The sequence below is a fragment of the Drosophila takahashii genome, chromosome 3R (genome assembly GCF_030179915.1).
Source record: "Drosophila takahashii strain IR98-3 E-12201 chromosome 3R, DtakHiC1v2, whole genome shotgun sequence".
Taxonomy (NCBI): domain Eukaryota; kingdom Metazoa; phylum Arthropoda; class Insecta; order Diptera; family Drosophilidae; genus Drosophila; species Drosophila takahashii.
Window position 1 is genome coordinate 10,373,854 of NC_091681.1, and position 22,216 is coordinate 10,396,069.

At 40.9% G+C, this 22,216-nt stretch overlaps 4 protein-coding genes across 16 annotated transcripts in view; 2 read left to right on the forward strand and 2 right to left on the reverse strand.

The window, feature by feature from the left end:
• The window catches only part of ctrip (E3 ubiquitin-protein ligase ctrip), a 32,692-nt gene extending 28,824 nt beyond the window's left edge, over positions 1 to 3,868 (reverse strand). For all 8 annotated transcript variants that reach the window (XM_070216358.1, XM_017142001.3, XM_017142000.3 and 5 more), the window contains exon 1: positions 3,732 to 3,868. The gene's annotated coding sequence lies outside the window, so the exon portion shown is untranslated. The remainder of the gene's footprint in view (positions 1 to 3,731) is intronic.
• On the reverse strand, positions 424 to 3,859 carry Hus1-like (Hus1-like checkpoint clamp component). 2 transcript variants are annotated; one of them, XM_070216359.1, is made up of 2 exons: positions 2,501 to 2,521; positions 424 to 1,369 (listed from the first exon to the last, which is right to left on the reverse strand). In XM_070216359.1, the coding sequence occupies exon 2, from the start codon at positions 1,352 to 1,354 to the stop codon at positions 518 to 520; it is 837 nt and encodes a 278-aa protein (XP_070072460.1). In that variant the 5' UTR covers positions 1,355 to 1,369; positions 2,501 to 2,521; the 3' UTR covers positions 424 to 517. The 2 variants fall into 2 exon arrangements, with proteins under 2 accessions (XP_070072460.1, XP_016997491.2); XM_017142002.3 differs by lacking the exon at positions 2,501 to 2,521 and adding an exon at positions 3,732 to 3,859 and having other exon boundaries at positions 427 to 1,369.
• Positions 3,869 to 5,127: 1,259 nt separating the features above from the next.
• Gmppb (GDP-mannose pyrophosphorylase B) lies at positions 5,128 to 7,589 on the forward strand. Its single transcript, XM_017142093.3, has 4 exons — positions 5,128 to 5,389; positions 5,454 to 5,732; positions 5,795 to 6,329; positions 6,841 to 7,589. The coding sequence occupies exons 2-4, from the start codon at positions 5,559 to 5,561 to the stop codon at positions 7,239 to 7,241; spliced, it is 1,110 nt and encodes a 369-aa protein (XP_016997582.1). The 5' UTR covers positions 5,128 to 5,389; positions 5,454 to 5,558; the 3' UTR covers positions 7,242 to 7,589.
• A 2,552-nt stretch (positions 7,590 to 10,141) lies between these two features.
• On the forward strand, positions 10,142 to 20,873 carry Pak (serine/threonine-protein kinase PAK 3-like protein). 5 transcript variants are annotated; one of them, XM_017142025.3, is made up of 8 exons: positions 10,142 to 10,201; positions 15,505 to 15,774; positions 15,860 to 16,014; positions 17,020 to 17,185; positions 17,285 to 17,893; positions 18,333 to 19,498; positions 19,753 to 19,971; positions 20,036 to 20,873. In XM_017142025.3, the coding sequence occupies exons 2-8, from the start codon at positions 15,612 to 15,614 to the stop codon at positions 20,117 to 20,119; spliced, it is 2,562 nt and encodes an 853-aa protein (XP_016997514.2). In that variant the 5' UTR covers positions 10,142 to 10,201; positions 15,505 to 15,611; the 3' UTR covers positions 20,120 to 20,873. The 5 variants fall into 5 exon arrangements, with proteins under 5 accessions (XP_016997514.2, XP_016997511.2, XP_016997512.2 ...); XM_017142022.3 differs by having other exon boundaries at positions 10,163 to 10,592; XM_017142023.3 differs by having other exon boundaries at positions 10,163 to 10,431.
• The last annotated feature ends 1,343 nt before the right edge of the window (positions 20,874 to 22,216 follow it).

Here is a 22,216-nt window from a genome sequence, read left to right on the forward strand (position 1 = left end):
GAAGTTGAGTACTCCTTCTGTACTGTATATTTTTGATTATGTTTATTGTAAGTAGCCCCAATATACTAATTAAGTCTTTATATTATCTTAAGTAGGACATTAAATAGCCGTAACATTGCAAATTGTTCTTTACCTTAACAAAAAATCGTAGTCACCATTTTAAAAAATAAAAATAAATCACACGCAGAAAATCATAGAAAATTATAAAAGTTTGCTAATGACCACGAAGGGCCGATTTCTCGTCCGTTTGTTAAATTTAAAGTAGGGTTAAAACATTGAAATCGTATGGGGAAATCGTTGTTTAAAGGTTCCATTTAATTTAGCAGACGAACGAGAAAACGGACCTAAAGTAGATAGCAATACCTTGGTATAATCGAAAGCTTCCCATTAAGCATCAGGAACATTTCGTCTCGATAAGAATAAAGTAGCAAACAACATATTTCTTCTTGCTAACACATTAAGAATACATTTATTTCGGCGCCGACTGTCAACTAACAAAAGGCAAAACCGTTTTAAACTACATGCAAACGGCGGGCAAAATGGAATGCAGGACGACTTCTTGTCGCACATCTATTTGCAGATGAATGGAATGATCCCGATCGATCCCAATGGTCAGCTCGTCGTTGGGGAGTTGCAGTGCACCAAAGAAAGCGGATGCTTTTCTGGAATCCACCGAGCAAGAGGCCTCCTGCTGAGATCCTGTCATAGATCGTGTCAGTAGTTTTTGGAATCGACTGGTCACGGTGGACATTTCAGAGGTGGCTATAACATTGAGCTCCCCATCAAAGTTGGCCTGAAACTCGAGGCTAGGGGATACATTTTTAAGTTTATCGATAAGACTTCGGAGCAATCTTAAAGTTGGCAAACTCAAGGCCAATTGCGAGTTAGGAACCCTTGGTACGACAAAGGCACTCCAATCGCTCGCCGGGATTATGGTCACCGGAACATCGTGTACCACTTCGCGAGCTTCTGTAGATGAGGATAAGAGCACCGAGGCTATTACCGAAATGCAGGGAAACTGAATCCTTTGCAACTTCAATTTGCAGCTATTAACGCCACCGCCTCGGAGCACAGAAAAAGCTCTTCCGAGGTTAGCCGAAGACATGCTCAGAACTATGTATTCCTGATCCGGGCGGGCAGCCTCCATGCGATACTCCGGAAAATACTCATCGGCTGCAATGCTTGCCCAAACCAAGGGCGATGCAGCGGAGCTCTGGTCCTCGTTCACGATGAAGTGCATCTGTCGAGAGCCCAGGATCATTACGACATCCTTTGCCAGTTTGGCCAATGTGGCCACAATGGCCTGGAACTCTCGCATGTACAGCGGATCCTGCATCAGTGCGCGGAACTTCATCTTCCCAGCAAAGGACTGGATGAGACCAGGGCAGGACCAATACGAAATAAAACGGAAAAAGAAAACAAAACGAAAACAGAGTCAAACACGGCTGCCAAAAACTAATAACACAGCAAAATCTACAAGGCTTAGCCTTTAGCTATATTACCAAGACGAATCAAAAAGTAAATCAAATTATGTCTTTTTAAGAAAAGAGAAATTCCAAAGGTTAGTACCATCATTATAACCAACTGATAAGGGTAGGTATTTAGTTTTAATAATAACTTTAAAACTGGTTAATTACTTTAAAAATGAGGTGGACGTCGCTTTTGGTCATCGGACACAGACCAACCTGATGGAAGGGTTATGGGATGGACGCAACAGCGAAACTTCAGACCCTTTGCGAGGGGTTAATGAGGTGTGTGGGGCCCTGGTTAAAGGGGGAGGAAGTGGGCCGGGGGTCCCCCGACTCGTTCTCTACTTGCTATCACACTTTTCTTCTCTTCTCGAGTTCGAATTTGAGTTCAATGTACAAAGGCGCACACACACACGGACGCAAGCGAACTTACACAAACAGCACACTAGCTCATCAATCGCACATACACTGAGCGAAAGAAAGAGAGGGAGGCAGGTAGGCGGGAGGGTAAAGAGAAGAGCCAGGCAAACAAAGCGCAGAGCGAGTTCCGAGTTGTGTTTTGGCTCTTCTTTTTATTTATTTATTTTTATTTTTGTTGGTGGGGCGAAACGGTGAGCAAAGAGCAGGAGAAACGAACCGAAGCCCGACGAAATGAAGCACGCAGCCAGATACAAAAACTGCCTGGTTCTCCTTGCACACAAAGTCATCAAAAGGCAGACAGGATTTGTATGCTCAAGTGCAGGGGAGATGATTCCAGGGACGGGGGTTGCAGCGGGGGCTCCGGCGGAAATCAAATTATATGGCTGTCTAGGGGGTCAAAATATTCCCTTTTTGCAGTTCAATCAACCTTCAAGGTTAGCTGGGCGTTATCAGGCGCTCAAATGCAATTGATAATGAAAACGTGTGTATACGTGGAAGTTCGTGATTAGTGGATATTCGAGATAGTACGAAATTCGGAAGAAGAATCAAGTTTATTTTTTGTATTTAGCACTTCGGTCTCTGCCATCCTTATACACATTAATTATACACACTTAGCTGTTATTAAAATTAAATTTACTATTTGTTACAAATAAAACTTAAAATATAATATTTTTTTAAAACTGCGACCAATTATAAGCAATTTTGAAAAGTTGAGCTATGACGTTTAGATTCAATTTCAATTTACTAAACTAAACCCGCATTTCGGGTAGAAATACACAAAAAGGGCAACTCTGGCTGGCATGACAGTGCTGCCCACTTGGCAACAGCTGATTTTTTTCCTCTTGAATTGACCTATGACGTCACATCATCATAGCTTATTTCACAAATTAGCGAAAGAAATAAAAGCCATCCAGAAGTGTACTTTCAAGACAAGATGTTCGTGAAGTTTTTTGTGGCGTTGATTGCAGAAACCTTCATGTCAATGCAACGTGAACATATTTAAATTTAAAATAAAAACAAACGCAAGGGTGAGGAAAGCACATTAAAACGCTGACAAGAGGCCACAAATTAAACAGAAAATAAAAATGCTGAGAATAGGAAACGTGATTGCTTTGCTATCTCTCTTACACCGACACGCACACACACATAAGCACTGATGTAGATGGAGCACCACCCGATGAAGTTGGCAGCATAAATAAAAGAGAAAGTAAAACTTAACAAGATGCACTCTTCCCTCGCCCCTCCCCCTGGGGTACAAATAAAAGAAAATACCAAATTGAAAAGAATAAAGCACTCACATACATACACACATGATTGGATACCCTACACAGAGAAGTTTTTATAAAAATACATACGCATGGTTCTTTTCTTTGAATAGACAAAACCCTCGAATATTAATTTAAAACACTTCTGCACACTGTGGATATAAGCTTTTCCTTGCACATTTCCAGGAAAATGGATGTGACTCCTCGGCAGCCATTGTAAAAATCAATATCGCCAGATTGCCCACACAAAGTGTCACTCGAACCCAATTGCCCCGCAATAGGAAACTTCTTAGGGGTAACGCACTATTTAACCATGCTTTAGCGAGGCTTAGATAAACACAAACCTTTTAAAAATTGCTCAGAAAAAGTAATACACGAAAATGCAAATGGTCGACATTTTGTTTTCCGTCTCGCTGGTGCCTATTTGAGACGTAAGCGTGTGTGTGCGTGTATGTGTATCTCGTCTGAACTCGGAGCCCCAAAAAAAATCCGTGGTCAAATCACAATTATCAACGCCCTAGGCTCGCTGCATGCAATGCCCTTTATTTCCGACTGCGTTCACTTCAGTTGCACTTACCTTCCAACTAATTGCAGGAGTTTTCTTTCAATTTGCACAGTTTTTATACACTCAGCAGTTTTCACGCGACGAAACGAAAACGAAACAACAATGCACCAGTGTGACCGCGGAATCGTCGAACAATAATACCGTCTGGCCCAGAGAAATACTTGTTAAGACAATTTACTTTTTTAAATACCAAAGGTACCGCTTAACAGCAGTCTACTAACGCGCCATCTATAACAGTCCTGTTAAGTGTCAGCGCTTACTAATGCCGTAGCCTCACCAGACCTGAATTAAGCCTAGTACTCAGTACGACGAAAACTGCTAGCTAAGCATAGGAGTAAGCGAGAGGCAAATAGGTAGCTAAAGCCCTTAGCCGGGGACTTTTTCCCACCTCGGTACTCAGTTGAGCTAAGGAAATAGTAAGAAAATACCACTAAAATACTAGATTTAGCGGATGAATTCTGATGAACGCCTTTAGCCGCGGCCCAAAGAATAAAAAATTTGATCTTTGGCTGTGTTTGTGCAGAAGCGGTGTGCCAATAACATATTATAAATAGAATGAAAACCCCAAAAACCAATGGAAAACTGCCTGTAGGAGTTGCAGCAATATATATCCTCATTCCAACAGCAAATTTAAAGCTTGCGACCTAGGTCGGCTAATCATTTTGTAATATTTCAAAATTGGCGCCAGTTAATTTGCTTGCTGAGAGTAAGACCATTCTACATGCATTGCGGATGAACTCCGAAAACTTCGGTCACCCTAAAATATTAATATTTTTCGACTAGTAAAACTCTTAGCCGAACTGAGTACTAGGCTTTAGCATATTGACATTTATCGGTTTGTTTTCCCCAAATACTTTTAAGTGGTTCTAAAGTTGGAGAAAAGAATGGAGAAAAGAGCCTCCAAACATTTTTATTTTTTTGTTACTTCCATATTAATAACTGGAAATGTTTTTATCGACAGTGCCTCCACTCGATGATTTCGTAGTGATAGCCCCTTCCTTCCACAATCCGTTTAACGGACCTTCCATCCATTTAAAAACTTAAGGTTTGGCCGTTTCGGTTGGCAGTACTCACACCGGCTAACAGTTTTACTAGTCCTAATATCTTGTTGTAGGGTATGTTATAAAAGTTTTGCCGAGTTGAAATCCTCCTTTGTTTATGTTAAGGCTAGCAACTGTTCTTCAAGTCAGCAAGTCAGCAGAATTTGGATCTGTTCGGAGTTTCATATTTGTCAAAAATCCCAACCATTTCTAACGCATGGTCTTTTCGAGAAGAGGGTCGCTGAAGCAGAAAACACCCTCTGTCTGAACAGACGCTATTTCAGGCCTAGTGGAGCTAGTCTATTTAAGACGGTTCGAAGTGTGTCGAAACGAAAACATCGACAACGGTCGATAGTGTCAACACTACTTTGCCAGCTCGGTTTTTATTTACTTTTCTGTGCGGCGCGTTTTGTTCAAGAACAAATGATTATAACAGTGACAAAGACACAGTTATATGTTTAGTGGTTAGATAAATAGTTATAGGCATAGACGACACAATCTCACAGCAACAGAAAACTCCCATTCGAGTTTCAAGATAAAAACACGCATCCAATCAGCGGCACAAAACTTCTTATCAGAAAAACGACGAGCCCAAAAACAACAACAACACAACAAAAGATAGCGAAACAGGTGAGTAAACTATAAACTAAATACAAGACAAGCTGAGTTACTCACAGACCTTTGACGATTGCAGTTGGTCGGCTTTATCGGAATTTCTGTGCGCGGAGAAAGTCTCGAGAACTTTGAGGTCTGACGTGTCGCTTGATTGCGGGCGATAGAAGAACGGAACGGAGCGGAGATGTGTGGAAATCCGGCTGTGGGAAACGGGACGAGGGCGTTGATTCTGGTCGGGGGCTACGGCACCCGGCTGCGGCCCCTGACCCTCAGCACGCCCAAGCCGCTGGTGGAGTTCGCCAACAAGCCCATTCTGCTGCACCAACTGGAGGCGCTTGTAGATGCGGGATGCCGCCAGGTAAGATTTAGATTTGATATTATGTAAAGCAAAATATTATAATAAATACTCTTTCATTGCAGGTAATTTTAGCCGTCAGCTATAGAGCTGAGCAAATGGAAAAGGAGCTGAAAGTGGAGGCTGACAAACTGGGCGTGGAGCTGATCTTCTCCCATGAGACCGAACCCCTGGGAACAGCAGGACCCTTAGCTCTGGCGAAAACCATTCTGGCAGCCAGTTCAGAGCCATTTTTCGTGCTAAATTCGGACGTCATCTGCGACTTTCCCTTCAAGCAGCTAGTGCAATTTCATCGTAACCATGGAAAAGAAGGCACTATTGTGGTCACAAAGGTCGAAGAACCCTCAAAATACGGAGTTGTGCTGTACGATGAGAACGGCTGCATCAAAAACTTTATTGAGAAGCCGCAGGAGTTTGTGAGCAACAAGATCAATGCTGGCATTTACATCTTCAATCCCTCGGTGCTCGACCGCATCGAAGTTAAGCCCACCTCAATAGAGAAAGAGGTTTTTCCGGCGATGGCCCAACAGCAGGAGTTGTATGCCATGGATCTGACTGGATTCTGGATGGACATCGGACAGCCCAAAGACTTTCTAACCGGTACGACTGACTCAATCACTCTGCCCCTCAATCTTGATTGCCTAATTGGTCTTATCGCTCTGAAAGCAAACTTGGATGTCGTCGTTAATTGTGCTTTACCTTTTTTGCCTACTCGGCTTTTGGCTTTATCTATTTTGAGTTTCCTGGAAAGCTGAATGTTTGATAGAGCGATTTCTGTTTAACTGAAGTGAAGCTCATTAGGTTGATAGTGGGCGATAGGAGAAACACAAATAGAGAAGAGAATTGCTATTGGGTTCATGCGGAAGGAAATCAAAAAAAATTGTAAAATATTTAGGATTAAAAACTTTTTCTAATTTTAGAAGCGTGATGAATGTCGAGATCTTGGAAGATGAGGGATGAACCATTTACATTTTGTAATGCTATAATACTATTAATACTTTAATTTGGGTACCAAAGCCAAGGGCTAACTATTAAGTCGAGTTTAGTGTTCATTCTTGTTTTTGTTAAATATACACTTTTTAGTGATTCCACATTTTTTGTTATTTTTCAGGAATGTGCCTCTATCTGAGCTCGCTACGACAGAAGCAATCTCCTAAGCTGTACACAGGACCTGGAGTGGTCGGCAACGTGTTGGTGGATCCCACGGCTAAAATTGGCGAGGGTTGTCGGATCGGACCAAATGTCACTATCGGTCCGGACGTGGTTATTGAGGACGGGGTGTGCATAAAGCGCTCGACCATCCTAAAGGGCGCCATCGTTCGCTCTCACTCCTGGCTGGATTCCTGCATTGTCGGTTGGCGTTCTACTGTGGGTCGTTGGGTTCGCATCGAGGGCATCACCGTGCTGGGCGAGGATGTGATCGTCAAAGATGAGCTTTACGTTAATGGAGGCCAAGTCCTGCCCCACAAAAGCATTGCCGCTAGTGTCCCAGAGCCACAGATCATCATGTGAGCCGATGGTCTAAGCCAATTAGTGTAAATACAACATAGTTTTGTTCAGTTCCGCCGCTTCGGTATTTTATAAAGGTGCCTTCTGCTTGAATGCTCTCACCTACGATTGGCAATATTCACTCGTTGAAGGGAAAAGAAAGATACATTTCCAACAGTTAGCTTTGCTATCTTTTTATAAACTAAAGCTCAATTTTCTCCTCTGTCGATGGTGGAAAATCTGACTAATGGTCTGATCATAATACATCAGCCGATTCTTTTTGTACTTTGATAAGCGAGGTAAAAGTTTAATTTTTTAAATTATATACATACGTTAGTCAAATATACATACGTATCTACGAAAATAACCAAACATCTGATGTGTTTTAATTAAAACAAGAAAGGAAGCTACCTTCGGCCAGCCGAAGCTTATATACCCTTGCAGATAAAGTAATGCTCACTCGGTGCAGTTCCAGGGATTCCAGATTCAGCGTTTCTATTTTTGAATTTTGTTTTTAAAGAGTCAAGAATTAAAACGCCTACTTCCTACAAAGTAACAATGAATTTTCTTATATATCTTTGAATATTCCTATGGAAGCCTTAAGATATAGTGGTCCGATTCGGCTCACTCCGACATATGTACTACCTGCAATAGAAAGAAGACTTTCGGGAAAGTTTCATCGCGATATCTTTAAAACTGAGAGACTAGTTCGCATAGAAACGGACAGACGGACAGACGGACAGACGGACAGACGGACAGACGGACAGACGGACATGGCTAGATCGACTCGTCTAGTGATGCTGATCAAGAATATATATACTTTATGTGGTCGGAAACGTCTCCTTCACTGCGTTGCAAACATCTGACTGAAATTATAATACCCTCTACAAGGGTATAAAAAGGAATCAAACTACAACCATAATATCACTTCAAAAATGATAACGAAAATTAAATAGAAGAAATGTTCTGTCAGGATTAATCAAATAAAAACACCTCTTAACGAGGTAATAAACTAGTGACGACCGCACCTTCAACATGCAAAAGTTCTGATATCAACATTTGTGACGAAAAATTATTACACTCGTCATTAAATAGACTTTCTAATCTTTTCTCATTCGGCCCGCCCTAGCAAACTATTCCAGCCTTTTTCCCTTTACAGGCATTTTCTATTGCAGCGTGACGAATGAGAAAAGATTAGAAAGTCTATAGCTTTAGTAGTATAGAAGTTACGGCTTTCCGAATTTTAGCTATTTATAGCTGTTTTCCCGCTAAACTAGCGGGTTTTTCCAAAAGTGGTAGAACAAAAGTTTTTTATATCGATGTGATGAACGTCATATCAAATTTTCAGAACTTAAAAAACATATTTTGGACAAACTGACAAACTGACAAACTGACAAACAGAATTAATTTTTCATTTTGGGAAGAAGAAGAAAATCTTATTTTGGCTATAACTTTTGAACGGAGAGTCGGATTTTGACAAATGACCCCTCATTCGACGGGTATTTTCAAAAGGAATACAACTAAAACCGGCCCCAACAGCTCCAAATTTCGAAATTTTCACTTTTTCACTTTCACCGCTCTATCTCCCAAGCCAATTGATTTTCTTAAAGTCTTGATTTTCTTAAAGTATGCAATCCTGTTAGTTTTCGCAATACCTTTCGATAAGTGTATTATTCATTATGATCGGACCATCACAGTAGATTTTCATTTTTTCGTGTATATATAGTAGTCGCCTTCGCACACTCTCCTGGTGCGCTTCGTCACTACATGTACTGCCGTCCATAGTGATTCCTATACAACTGTAAGTATTAAGAATACCCTCCTCATATACGATTTATTGACTACAGCCTTCTACAGCATGTGACCTAAAACGGCTTATTTTCTAGGGAAATTTCGAGTTGAAATGCGACAGTTTCAAGGTCTTGCCAAGAAGGACATACTCTGAAGCTTTGTCATTACCAAAAAATAATAAAAGCAATATTATTTTTTTTTCTGAGGCGTTGGAAGGATCTTGGTTCTGCACCAACTACAATTTCAGCTGATAGCCGTGGCGTTTCATTAAAGAACTTAAAATGTTTGAATATCAACAGAGCCCAATTGGTAAACACTAGGCGTATGCGCAATTTCGGGACCGCGGTAAGTCAACGTAAGCAAACGACGTAAGTGTCGGCAAACGTAACGCGGCAGTGCAAACGCTTATCCTTCCCAAATAAATCCGGAAACGCAAAGTCTGCACATTTCGCCTAATCTTTTAAAAAATACTGAATAACAAAAGAAAAAACGCTACACTATCAGATAGCCGTTACTCATCTAAAGGCAGTTCGAGGGAGTCGGAGATATATAACTTTGATCGGGCATAACATTTTACTCTACGAGTAACGGGTATAAAAATATGAAAACAATACCACTTTTTGCTGAAGCTGAGTTGTACGACATTCACCGCAAAAAAAATCGTTGTTGCAGAATAGGGTCGCTGAAGCAGAAACCCCCTCTTTCTGAACACGCTATTAGCTGCTTATTGCTTTGTTTTAGTTAATGCTAATTTAACATTGGGACTTAGAAATATACAGTCGTTATCGACTTGACTGAAAATATGGCATTATAGCCCCTTTCCGTTAAAATTCCGTTGAAAGGATGGTTATTTTATAAAAGATCAGATATAATATAATATCTTATGGTATTTATTGTATTATTGCCGAATTTCCCCAAGATGTTATCGGGTGGTAGATGTGCACTATAGAAATCCGAGTTTCACATTAGTCAAAAATTCCAACTTATTCCAACGGATGTAATCCATGTGAAAAGGGTATTAGCTAGTGTTAATCGAGTCAAAAAAGGCGTTAGCCCATGGCAACACCGATATTTCGCCGTGACCGTTTAGAATATTTCTGGTATATTTGAAAAAACATAAATAGTATAAAAATATTTCTTAGAGCTGTATATTTTTTTGCCATCACTACCGAGTCTGCTGCGACCGTCTTTCTGTAATTATTTTTCGTATTTAACAAAGCCGTGAATAATGTAAACTAAATAGTGGGTGATGCAAGGTCCCGAAATTTGCGCGCGTTGTTAAAGGAGCTAGAAAGCAAGAAAGTTCTGATGCCCCATTAAGTTGGTTGCTTTTTCTGCTGCTTGCGCTTCCCATCCGTCGGCCATTAATGACACACACCAGAGAAAACGGGAAAACAATACAGCGTGTGTGTGCGAGAGTGCGGTAAAGTGTTTAGAGCTCGGAAAACTCTAAGAAGCCAGTGGGAAAAGAAAAGGAAAAGTGGGGTCCAATCGAGGCCGTAAATCGCAAGCGTTTCTTCGACTGCAAGCGGTGTACAGGGTGGACTGTGCAAGAGAAAAGCAGCCAAGGCATATGTACCTGCAGTGAGTTCAAGTGGAGAGTGGTGGTGACGCGGGACGAGCGGGGAGCTGGATTAGGGCAGGTGGAGAGCGGGGCGAGGAGTTTCATTCATAAAAAGAGAGTGCACCGTTAGTCCAATTGGTCTGGCTTCCAACAACACAGACACGCACACAGGCTCAGGAGGTTGCACACATTGATTTTTCCAACTCAAATATGTATGAGTGTGTGTGGATTAAAGAAAATCGTTTCAAGTGGTGTTCATGCCACATTATTTGGGATTAACACATTGCTGCTCCCGATTTTCCAGCATAAAAATAAAAATACAGCAGGCAAATGTCAACAAGCTGCATCCCCGCCTTCCCTCCCCCGAAACCAACACACGTGACAAAAGACAAGTCATTTACATAAAGCACTAACAACTAACTACATTTCGCAGTCGATTTGGCATTTAACAGTTAGCGTCCTAACGGCACATGTCCAGTGTCTCGCACACCTCCCACCGCCCCCGCCCATCGTGGAAAAACATATTTGCTTAGCACGGTCACAGGTAAAAGCGGAAGGGAAGCAGGGAGGGGAAGCGGACCCAGAAGGGAACTGAAAAGAGGAATATAAAAGGCATAACATTTCCGCCTGCTGCTTTCGGCTGGCGTCCGCAACCAAAATAGACAACGTCGCAGCGGCAGAGAGACCCGCCGCCAGCGGTTATGCGTGGCAAGTCGCGAAAATCAAAGACTTGATCGCTAACAAGTGTTTTTGTTTATACTTAAAAGTACATAATATGATTTTACCAGATTTTGATCTTAATTACATTTCTGGTCCATAATGATGCGGAAGTATCGTCTTCATATCGCATTTGTTTCGTTTGAATCGACTAACCAGACTTGTCCTAAATCAGTTAAACTAAAATCGAACTTTTCTATCTCTCCATAAATTAAAATACTTTAAATAGACAGGAAAAGTAAGCCCACAACACTTTCTATAAGTTAAATGAAATCTGTAAGCTGCTAAGCGATAAGGTCAGTAATAGGGTAGCCAAAGTATTTTGAACTCAATGTTTTAATTGGTTTAATTTTATCAATATTTGGCCTTGCAATAGTAACAAGAGGTAAAATTATCTTATCTTATGCTAATCACATATTTTCGCTCCGCATAAACATGGCAAAGAAGTCTGCATATGTTTGTGGCTTCTTTCAGCTCTTGGATCAAGCGCCACGTTTGCCTTGCTGTTGCTGCAACATGCACCTAGGCCTGCGCCACTTTGAAAGCTCTCCCCCTTTCCCACCCTTTTCGTCATACAACCCATGTCACTAATTTAAATGCCGCAAGTGTTGTCGAGTTTCCTGTGCCTACAATGTGTGTTTTGCTCATTAGGGAATAATTTTGCACTGGGCCCTGCAGAAAGAAAACCATATTTTATTGATTTTACCTGGGGCTCGGCCGACAATAAAATCAAACTCTATGCGGTACACCGTTAACCCAATTCTGGGCGCCCACACGCTCCCGAAAAGTTTGTTGTTGCTTGATCTAAAAACAATTTCTCACCTATGTATGTATGTATGTTAATAGATCTCTCGGCAAGCAGCCAGCAAACCTATAAAGACCATAACGCTGATAGTACAGATATACAGTTGCGGTCAAGATTATATCACTGCGAATTTCCGATATTGTGTTTGTGACTTTACTACACTTTATTTGTAACAAAAATTGTATTGGAAATGGTTCTTGGTGTATCATTCGAACAGTAATAAATATTCATAATATTATTTAATCCGAAACTTCATAGTTGCAGGTCTAGAAGCGAAGACAAATGCCATCTGCAAAATCTTATCGTCTGCAAATTAAAAGTATCTTTAAATTAAAGATGTTTCCTAGAGGATGTTTTTTTACTTAGATATTTAGATAATGTATATTTGTTGACATATTATATTTTAAATTAAATAACGCTCATTGTTGTGGGTAATTCCCTTTATGATTCATGTGTTAATCTTTTACACTATCTATAAGAACCTCATCATTGGTGATTCAGAATTGAACATAGTTTATTTTATCTCAGTTATTATGTTGGCCTCAGCTGTTGGTACTGTATGTTGTTGTTTGCCCATGGATTTCACACTTTGCCACCCCTCTCCCCCCGCGCTCTTCGTCTCCCGTTAGTTGCATTGACTCTTGACGCCTGACGTTGATAAATGAATCATAAAAGCAGCGCAGTCGACGTCGCCGGCAAGAGCAGACAGGCGCCAACGTCGCCTTGCTCTCTTCCGCTCTCCCACTCCTTTTCTCCCTCTCTGGTCATATGTTTGGCTGCGTTGCGTTGCCGCCCACTCGAGAGTGTTTATGTTGTTTTTGTCCCCTCAGCTTAATTTCCTCTTTCGTGTTGCTGTTATTCCAAATGCGTTAGCTGCTTTGTTTTTATTTCGAGTGGTAATCGAAGCCACTCTTGTTATCGCAAAGCATTTTTTATGGCTCTCGATCGTTGGCGTGGGCGAGAGAGTAGAGAGAGATTGAGAATACCGTTAAAGTGTGTTACGTTTGGTACAGTGGTTGCTCGCCAATTGCGAATCATTATTAGTAATCAATGCTTCAAAGTATGTAGATTTTACAATGATTGCACACATTTATACTTGATCAGAGTTATATTTCTTCGGCAGATGCAAATATTTTGGACGTCACTATTTAATGGCCCCTCTACACACTAGTTACCTCCAGTTTGTTGCACTTCATTCCTTAAATCAAAATACCTATTAAATTATAAAAGAAATTTTTATTCGACCAAAACTGTTTCGGATACAAAAACATCCATGGCTTCCTTTCATATTTGTCCACTTATTTTTTATTCCATTGCAGAGGATATTATAATTTCAGTCAGAAGTCAGTGAATTATTATCTATTATTTTTCCGATTATTCCTATTGGAGCCACAAGACATAGTGTATATAGCGTATTACCTGAAATAGATAGATGACTTTCGCAAATGTTTCATCGCAACAGCTTTAAAACTGACAGACTAGTTCGCATAGTAACGGACAAACGGGCATAGCTAGATGGACTCGCCTGTTGGTGCTGATCAAGAAAATATATACTTTATGTAGTCGGAAACATCTCCTTCACTTTGATCACGTACTATGGACTTCTATTTTAAATAGCTTTCTTAGGCTTGCCGAAATCAGATTTTTTTCTTGATAAATTTCAAAAGACTAAAATCTAAGGTAACCCCAAAAACCGCTTTTAAAGCACTGTGGAGCGCGTCACTCTCGCGTTGTGAGTTCTCCGCGCTGGTTCTCATTGAGCGATATGTGTTGTTTGTTGCCTTTTGCCGGCTGCTCTAGTGGCAGTGACACTCGAGGGTGAGAGACACACAGGCGGAACAACTGAGCAAAGGCCTCACAGTCCGATTTAGTTCTCCGGACGTCCCATATTGATAAATTTATAATTCTGGCTATATCTCTTCTCTCCTGCAACAACGTCGGAACCTTACGGTGTGTGGGTGTTTTTTTTAACATTATAAAAAGCAAAACAAAATGCTGTTCGCATGCCAACAAAATCGAGAGCACACAATTTTGACGTGATCTTCAAGAAGATTGCTTAAAGAAAAAGAATAATAAAGTGCCAAAGTTGTATAATTTTGTGCAGAATTGTGTGAAACACACAACGGCAAAGTGTTCGCGAAATATATGTAAACAAATTATGACAAATTTAAAATTTTGTGGAACCATATGACGCGATTGCAATAGGGCGGGGAATGAAATACAGAAGGAAATATATAGTAAGATAAGCTGCGGTACACTTTTTCGCGATAGATAACAGAAGGTTGGAGCCGCTGGAAATACTCCGAACATTAAATCATTTCTGTGCCGTTCCCGATTTGGATTTTATTTGATGAAATCTCCTTTTTTGTTTTCTTGTTAAAACTGCAGTATTTATTCTCTGAATTAATGTACATTCTTCTGATCTTATATCTCGAATTGGATATGTGCATAAGCTCGGAATTGATAGATTTTTATTAAATTTCAATTACACTATGCAGCATCAAAAATTAACCTCGATGAATGCTATATTTTTTGATTCGTTACGAATTCCCAAGTTAAACTGCGTTTTCCAAAGAGTTCCCCGACGCAAGGATTCTTAGCAAAAGGACCTCAAAGTTCGAAAAATGCTGAAATTGGCCAACTTTGCGGAGCTCTCAGAGGCAAATGGATGCATGGCTTGGTTCGAAGTTAAAGTTTTTTAAAAGATTCACCCTTTATCTTTCAAACCCCATACATAAAATAATTTTAGGATTTTTTTTTAAGGCAGAAATAAATTCCAAAAAACATAGTCAAAAAACTGAAAAACATACAGCTGCGGTCAAAATAGTAGCATTGTTGCCGCCTTGTGTTTTTAAAAGTTTGATGTTGTAATTTTTTCTTATCCAATTAGTCTAATAGTAAAATTATAATCAATACAATATTACCAGGAAAAGATTAATTACAACAACAAACTTTTAAATACACAGGGCGGCAACACTACTACCATTTTGACCGCAGCTGTATACTTTTATGTTTTTTGACTATGTTTTCTAGAACTTGTTTCTGCCTTAAAAAAAATCTTAAAAATTTTTTAAGTATGGGGTTTTAAAGATAAAGGGCGTATCTTTTAAAAAACTTTAACATCGAATCAAACCATGCATCCATTTGCCTCTGAGAGCTCCGCAAAGTTGGCCAATTTCAGCATTTTTCGAACTTTGAGGTCCTTTTGCTAAGAATCCTTGCGTCGGGGAACTTTTTGGAAAACGCAGTTTAACTTGGGAATTCGTAACGAATCCAAAAATATAGCATCCATCGAGGTAAATTTAAAAAGCACTAAAAATGCTGCACAGTGTTATCAATGAATATAGGAACGGGAGCAAAGTATTTTTCCTAATTCACTTATAATGATATTTTTCTTCCACGCTCAACAGCTGTTTTCTGGCCTTAGAACAGCTGTGCATAAAGGGGCACTAGGCGAAGCGGAGGCGTTGGAAGCAGAAGCTAACTTGAAGAGCCAGAGGCACCCAAAGACGAAGCCATGTCCAGCGAGGAAGACAAACCCCCAGCGCCGCCCGTGCGACTCACCAGCAATCGTGGCGGCATCGATCGATCAGCGGGAGGAGGAGTGGGCGTCGGCGGCGGAGGATTGGGGGGCGGCGGGATGGGCGATGTACCGCCCGACATGCGTCCGCTGCCCAAGGGTGAGTACGATTTGATTAGTTGAACACGGCATGTGGACATCGCTGGTCCGCTTAACCATGTGCTTCTTTCTCTTCCCCCCAAAAGAACCCGACGACTCAGACCGCAAGAAGAAAACCCTGAAGAGCAAGATCAAGGGATCGAAGCCCTCACACACGGACTCCAAGCCGAACATCTCCTATCCCACGAACTTTGAGCACACGGTCCATGTGGGCTTCGATGCGGTCACCGGCGAGTTTACCGTGAGTTCTATGTTTTTATTAATTTACGGACACCGTCAGTCGCGTTTGCCTCGCCATTATGTTTACGGTTTGCTGTCTAAGAATAGCAAGTCGGAAATCTTCGGTTTTCACTGCTTATGTCCTCCATTTGATAAGCTTTTCTACAAAAATTTGAAATACAAAAAACACAGTCACCAGCATACGACTTTATGTTTCGTTTGCAGACTATACATTAATGTAATTTTGTAATTTTTGGGTGATGAGGGTACTAGCACGGATAGTACGGTTATTGTAGTAAAGCTTAAAACGTGTTAGGTTTCCTAATCGGATTTTTGTATAAAAATCGTTGAAAGAAAATATTCTTTAAGCCGCAATTCAAGAAACGATTTTAGATAAAACAGTTTATTAATTAAATTTAAACTAACTAATAACTAAAGATATAATTAAATCTCACCCGTTCACCCAAAGATTTTCGAATTATTTTCGCTTTTGTTTCACCGCTCTCAAAATATATATTACACTGTACTTGTACATACATTCTGTTGTCTATATCTTTCTCTCGCGATACGTGCTCTATATCGATTTTTATTATTTATCAAGCTGCCAATGAAAGTAAGTAAACTCTACGACTAACTCTTCGGAACTTGCCTTCATTAGTTTCTCAATAAAGTCTCATTGTGCTCCTTTGTCTGTCCATTCTGTCGACTCGGTGTTTGTTTCAAGTTCGATCGTTATTACTCATAGCTTCCATTTAAAATCGCTCCTTCCTTATCTTTGTACTCTCACAACATCCACACACTAGACCATACAACATTACACCGACACACGCTGTTTAGAATTTGTAGTTAAAATGCCTTTAGGCGCTGGCTTTTCATCATCCCCCGATCTGAATAATTGGCCGTGCATCGATGTATCCGAAATCCAAGAATTTATATTTACCCCACCCACGCCTTTTAGATGTATTCCATTCGCTGTAATTGCATTAGGTAATTCGTTTTAACAAACTGACCCGTTTGCCTTTTACAGGGCATGCCGGAGGCATGGGCGCGTTTGCTGATGAACTCGAACATCAGCAAGCAGGAGCAAAAGAAGAATCCTCAGGCCGTGCTCGATGTGCTCAAGTGGTTCGATAACACAACCAAACAGAGGCCAAGTTCCAAGTACATGACAAATGCCATTACGACGCATTCAGGTTGGTAGCACCTTCAAATTTATATTCTGTTGTTGTAAATTTATAGAATTACTTTGGATTATATCCTATCGATACTAATGGAGTGATTTCCTTTCTCAGGCTCCTCGCTCAGCCGTGTCAGCAGCAGCAGTCCGAGTAGCACGCCCACGGACTCGGAGCTGCACGGCTCCAATAGTGGCGGCAACCTGATCGGTGTGCAGCTGGGCAGCATGACTCTGGGACCCAATGCCAACAACGTGGCTGTCGCTGGCCAAATCCTGGGCAACCACTACCAACAGCAGCAGCAGCACCTCCTTCAACAGCAGCAGCAGTTGCACCAGAACCACAACCAGCATCCCATGGGCATTAGTCAGTCGCACTCGTACAACTTTGTCGGCCACACGGCGTCCGCATCCGCATCCACATCGCAACATTCATCCGCCAACGAGGACGATATGCTGGGATCGCAGCATTCGCATCCACAGCAGCTACAACAGCAGCCGCCGCCCCCGCCGGTGGCTTCCAGGCCGGAGCGCACGAAATCCATCTACACGAGGCCAATCGAGGATCTGCAGCCAGCCATCATACCCATGCCAGCGGCACCAACGACCACGCCTACAACGCCGCTGCAGAATCACAGGACGCCAGGCGGAATGACGGCCCCAGTGGCGTCGCCCATGCTGCACAACAATGCCACGACGACGCTGGACAAGAACAAGAACAATGCAAGTGAGTGTCGCCCCAGGATGCGTGGATCGTAGCTTAGTTGCAGCTACCTCATGCAGAGCCCTAGCAGCAAATTATATAAAGCTTTGTCAACACATGTTCTTAAAAAATATGCAAAACTATTTAGTTTCTTTAAAAAACGCTGCATATTTTTGTAAGTTAAATGGCAGGTAGAGATATTCAAATTCTTAAAAATAGGTATTTTTAACTAACTAGTTTGCTGCCAGGGCTCACGGGCTTTGATGTCTCGTTAATAGCTTCTCTATGTTGCCTTTTCCTAAACTATAAACTTTCTGTGGTGATAATGCTAATGACGATTTAATGAATGTGTATTTTGGTATTTGTATCGCCTCTCTGTGTTCTGTTCTGTTTTGTTCCGCTTCTAATTGCTGCTAAAAAAAATAAATTAAACAACGCAATAAAACAACTGCGACGACGCCAGCTCCAACGTCCCCAACAACCACAGAAACAACAGCAGAAACAGAAGGCTCCGATGCAACATCAACTCTTTTGTCTGCTACTAATCCTAGTTGTTCTACCACTCCTACTACTGTTCCTGCTCCAGCTGCATCTCGTTGTAGTCTCGTCGAGACAGCAAGTGCACCAGCTACCGCAGCAGCAGAAACAGCAGCAACAGCAGCAACAGCAGCTACAGCAACAACGACTAATCACCATTCCTCTGCTTCCTCCTTTTCATCATTTCCCTCGTTCCACGACGACGATGCCACACACCACGCCCTGCCAACGATCCACTGTCCCACGCCGACGTCTTCCGCTCGCAACTCGACGGTTCCGCTTCCTGTTGCGGTTCCCCTACCGCCCATCATCACGCCCGCATCGCCCACACCCGCCTCCGTTGGATCGTCAGACCTGTACACGCCGGAACCAACGGTGGGTCAAGTGGCAGCCGCTACTGCTCCTCCGCCTGCGGCAGGCAACCAAATCGCCGTGCCCCAGGCAGCCGTGGCTGCGGCTGCAACGCCCAACACGCGAGCAGCCAACGCCAAGAAGAAGAAGATGTCCGATGAGGAGATCCTGGAGAAGCTGCGTACGATCGTCTCTGTGGGCGACCCGAATCGGAAGTACACCAAGATGGAGAAGATTGGCCAGGGTGCCTCTGGCACCGTGTACACGGCCATTGAATCGTCGACGGGCATGGAGGTGGCCATCAAGCAGATGAACCTGTCGCAGCAGCCCAAAAAGGAACTGATCATCAACGAGATCCTCGTGATGCGGGAGAACAAGCACCCGAATGTGGTCAACTACTTGGACAGCTATCTAGTGTCTGAGGAGCTGTGGGTGGTCATGGAGTACCTGCCTGGCGGTTCGCTAACCGACGTCGTCACCGAGACCTGCATGGACGAGGGTCAGATAGCAGCTGTCTGCCGAGAGGTTCTGCAAGCCCTGGAGTTCCTCCACGCCAACCAGGTTATCCATCGCGACATTAAGAGTGATAACATCCTGCTGGGCCTCGACGGCTCTGTCAAGTTGACTGATTTCGGTTTCTGTGCGCAAATATCGCCCGAGCAATCCAAACGCACAACGATGGTGGGCACCCCCTACTGGATGGCTCCCGAGGTGGTCACTCGGAAACAGTACGGACCCAAGGTTAGTATTTTTTTACAGTCCATTTCTGGATTATTTAAAAAATGTATAATTAGGAAAGATATTTAAAAATATATATTGTGTAAAAAAAATGTGGCACAATATGCTGATTATTGCTAACAATAAACAGCTTTTTCACAACTAAAAATAAAAAATGGTAATTGTTGGTTAAAAGCTCTTCAAATTACCGACAATTTGGGCTCCTAAAAATATAAGCTTTATAATATACATTTTCTAACCACGGTTTTCTCCTCCAGGTTGATCTATGGTCGCTGGGAATCATGGCTATTGAAATGGTTGAGGGCGAACCGCCGTATCTAAACGAGAATCCGCTAAAAGCCTTGTACCTCATCGCCACCAATGGCAAGCCAGAGATTAAAGAAAAAGACAAGCTGTCCGCAGCATTTCAAGATTTCCTCGACCAGTGTCTTGAGGTGGAGGTAGAACGGCGAGCCAGTGCATTGGACTTGCTGAAGGTGAGTCCTCTAGTCAACCTGATGACCAGACTCGCATTATAATCATCTACTCTTTGCATTGCAGCATCCCTTCCTAAAATTGGCCCGTCCATTGGCCAGTCTGACGCCTTTGATTATGGCCGCAAAAGAGGCAACCAAGGGCAACTGATTGACAACCAAGAAGAAACCGCTTATTTAACCATTACTAATGAATTACTACTGCAGAAAACAACAAGAACAGCAACAACCACAATAGCAACAATAACAGTTATGCATACGAACAGATGATGAATTATTAATGATTATGATTACTATTATTAATTATTTATATAAACGTACTATATACACACATATTATTATATTATATCTATTCTAACGAGACAGACAGCAAAACTAAGAAAAAATGCATACGGCAAACAAGAGACACGCTTAGTTCAATTTCCACAAATCGGTTTTCTGTGTTTTGTATACATACATGCATACGAGAAGGTATCATGCTGCTTTGGCCACCACATCATCGAAACAACATTTGATATACCAAAATATAAAATTAAATTTGTATAGAATCAAAATTTGTGTTGAGCATTTTGAATGCTTTTCAAATTATAAGCATAAAGATCATATAAAAAGAAGGAACAAAAAACATACATTATAGTTGTCAACATTGAAACACTACAATTGGTAACTTTTGCATTTAAAACAAATGAAAATACACATACAAATTTTTTACAATGTATAAAGCACTTATTTCACTTACTTGGTCATTACATTTCTATAAGAAAGCTTAAAGAATAATTATATGAGAGTATGAACTTTAGAACGCTGTTACTAACCTTATGACTTGGAGTATTATCGCTGATTTTAGTAAAAGTTTCATTTAGTTCATAAACTGCTTTATTTAATAAAAATATATTTTTATATGATTTTAAAAGTTTTTTGATTTAGCTTGAGACTTTTAGTTGATTCTTTTTGAGTTGCTTCGTTTGGATGTTTTCCGAGTCCGAGTGGAATAAAGCTCACCCTTAAACATGGCAATACACCCTTTACTCCAACACAACCTCCCCTCGCCCGTTTCTTGCAATTTTTTATGCCTGTATATGTAGATGTACATCAAAAAAGAAAAATTTAACTGTAATAGAATTTACTATTTAGATATAAACACATATAGAAGACACAAAGACACACCTGTATTTTTCAATTTACAAACAATGGAAATGTGGTTTGCACGAGAAAAAGAACAACAACCAAACTGTAGCAATATATTACAATTTTATTATAAAGAGAGGGAATTAAGGAACAACAACACTAAACTGTTCAATAAATTGATAGTAGCCACTAAATATAACTAGTAAATAATAATAGAGTATAAAATTCGATCATAAACCATGAGAAATGAAAAAGATAAAATGAAAACCAGTTACTTTGTGCCTAACCGAAACCGAAAATGAAATCAATAAGATCAACAACAAGTAAATATTATACTGATAGTAACTAGCAGTTGTAGCGTAAAATAGAGAATCGAAATTCTAGAATTTATAGAGCAGTCAACTAAAACACCAGCTAATATAGATAGATGCTTTAGTGGGTGCGTGTATATTGATCGGACGGGTGCTGAAAGGATCGGAAAGGTCAGGAAGACATTTCGTTAAAATATAGAAGAATGCATAACCCGATTTATTTTTGATTTCTCTAGCGTTACTGGTCATGCTCAAATTATGATTTACTGATAAGTATTCGATTTATTTTATTTAAACCGTTTTCCTTATTTATTATGCAAATTGGGTCATTAAAGTGTACTAAAAAACTGAGTTCCGACCATTCGATTCCAAGCTAGTTTTGGACACATACATTTTTCTTAAAACCATAATTAGATTTAGCTTTAATCTAATTATGAACTTATGAGGAGTTGTATACCTAATTATTTTTTGCTTGGAATTGAAAGCATGGTATTGCTGAGTTTTTGCAATTCGACATTTAGTAATAATTAGCCCTTAATAATTTTAACCCTGTTTTCAAATATCGTAAATTTATCGAAAATAATTCTTTAATATTGAGAAATATCGTTGAAGATCTAAATATTTTCAGCCAAATTTTATTCAATGAAAAAGTTTATTATAAACAGCCTGTATGGAACACCATATTGCTATTTAACCGATAGTGTCATCAATGGTTTATTTGATTAGTTGAGCTTGTATTAACATATGAGTCAAAATCTGCCAAGTGGGCCACCCCTGTTCCGAAGGTCCGATTTTCATCGATCTTTTTT

What these genes read in the sequence shown, in the direction of transcription:
- Hus1-like (XM_070216359.1), bottom strand. Translation starts at nt 1,354, where the DNA reads ATGAAGTTCCGCGCACTGATGCAGGATCCGCTGTACATGCGAGAGTTC.
- Pak (XM_017142025.3), top strand. Translation starts at nt 15,612, where the DNA reads ATGTCCAGCGAGGAAGACAAACCCCCAGCGCCGCCCGTGCGACTCACC. An exon ending in CATGCGTCCGCTGCCCAAGG is followed by an intron (nt 15,775 to 15,859) that starts GTGAGTACGATT and finishes TCCCCCCAAAAG; the next exon opens with AACCCGACGACTCAGACCGC. An exon ending in CAAGAACAAGAACAATGCAA is followed by an intron (nt 17,894 to 18,332) that starts GTGAGTGTCGCC and finishes CGACGACGCCAG; the next exon opens with CTCCAACGTCCCCAACAACC.
- Gmppb (XM_017142093.3), top strand. Translation starts at nt 5,559, where the DNA reads ATGTGTGGAAATCCGGCTGTGGGAAACGGGACGAGGGCGTTGATTCTG. An exon ending in TAGATGCGGGATGCCGCCAG is followed by an intron (nt 5,733 to 5,794) that starts GTAAGATTTAGA and finishes CTTTCATTGCAG; the next exon opens with GTAATTTTAGCCGTCAGCTA. An exon ending in GCCCAAAGACTTTCTAACCG is followed by an intron (nt 6,330 to 6,840) that starts GTACGACTGACT and finishes GTTATTTTTCAG; the next exon opens with GAATGTGCCTCTATCTGAGC.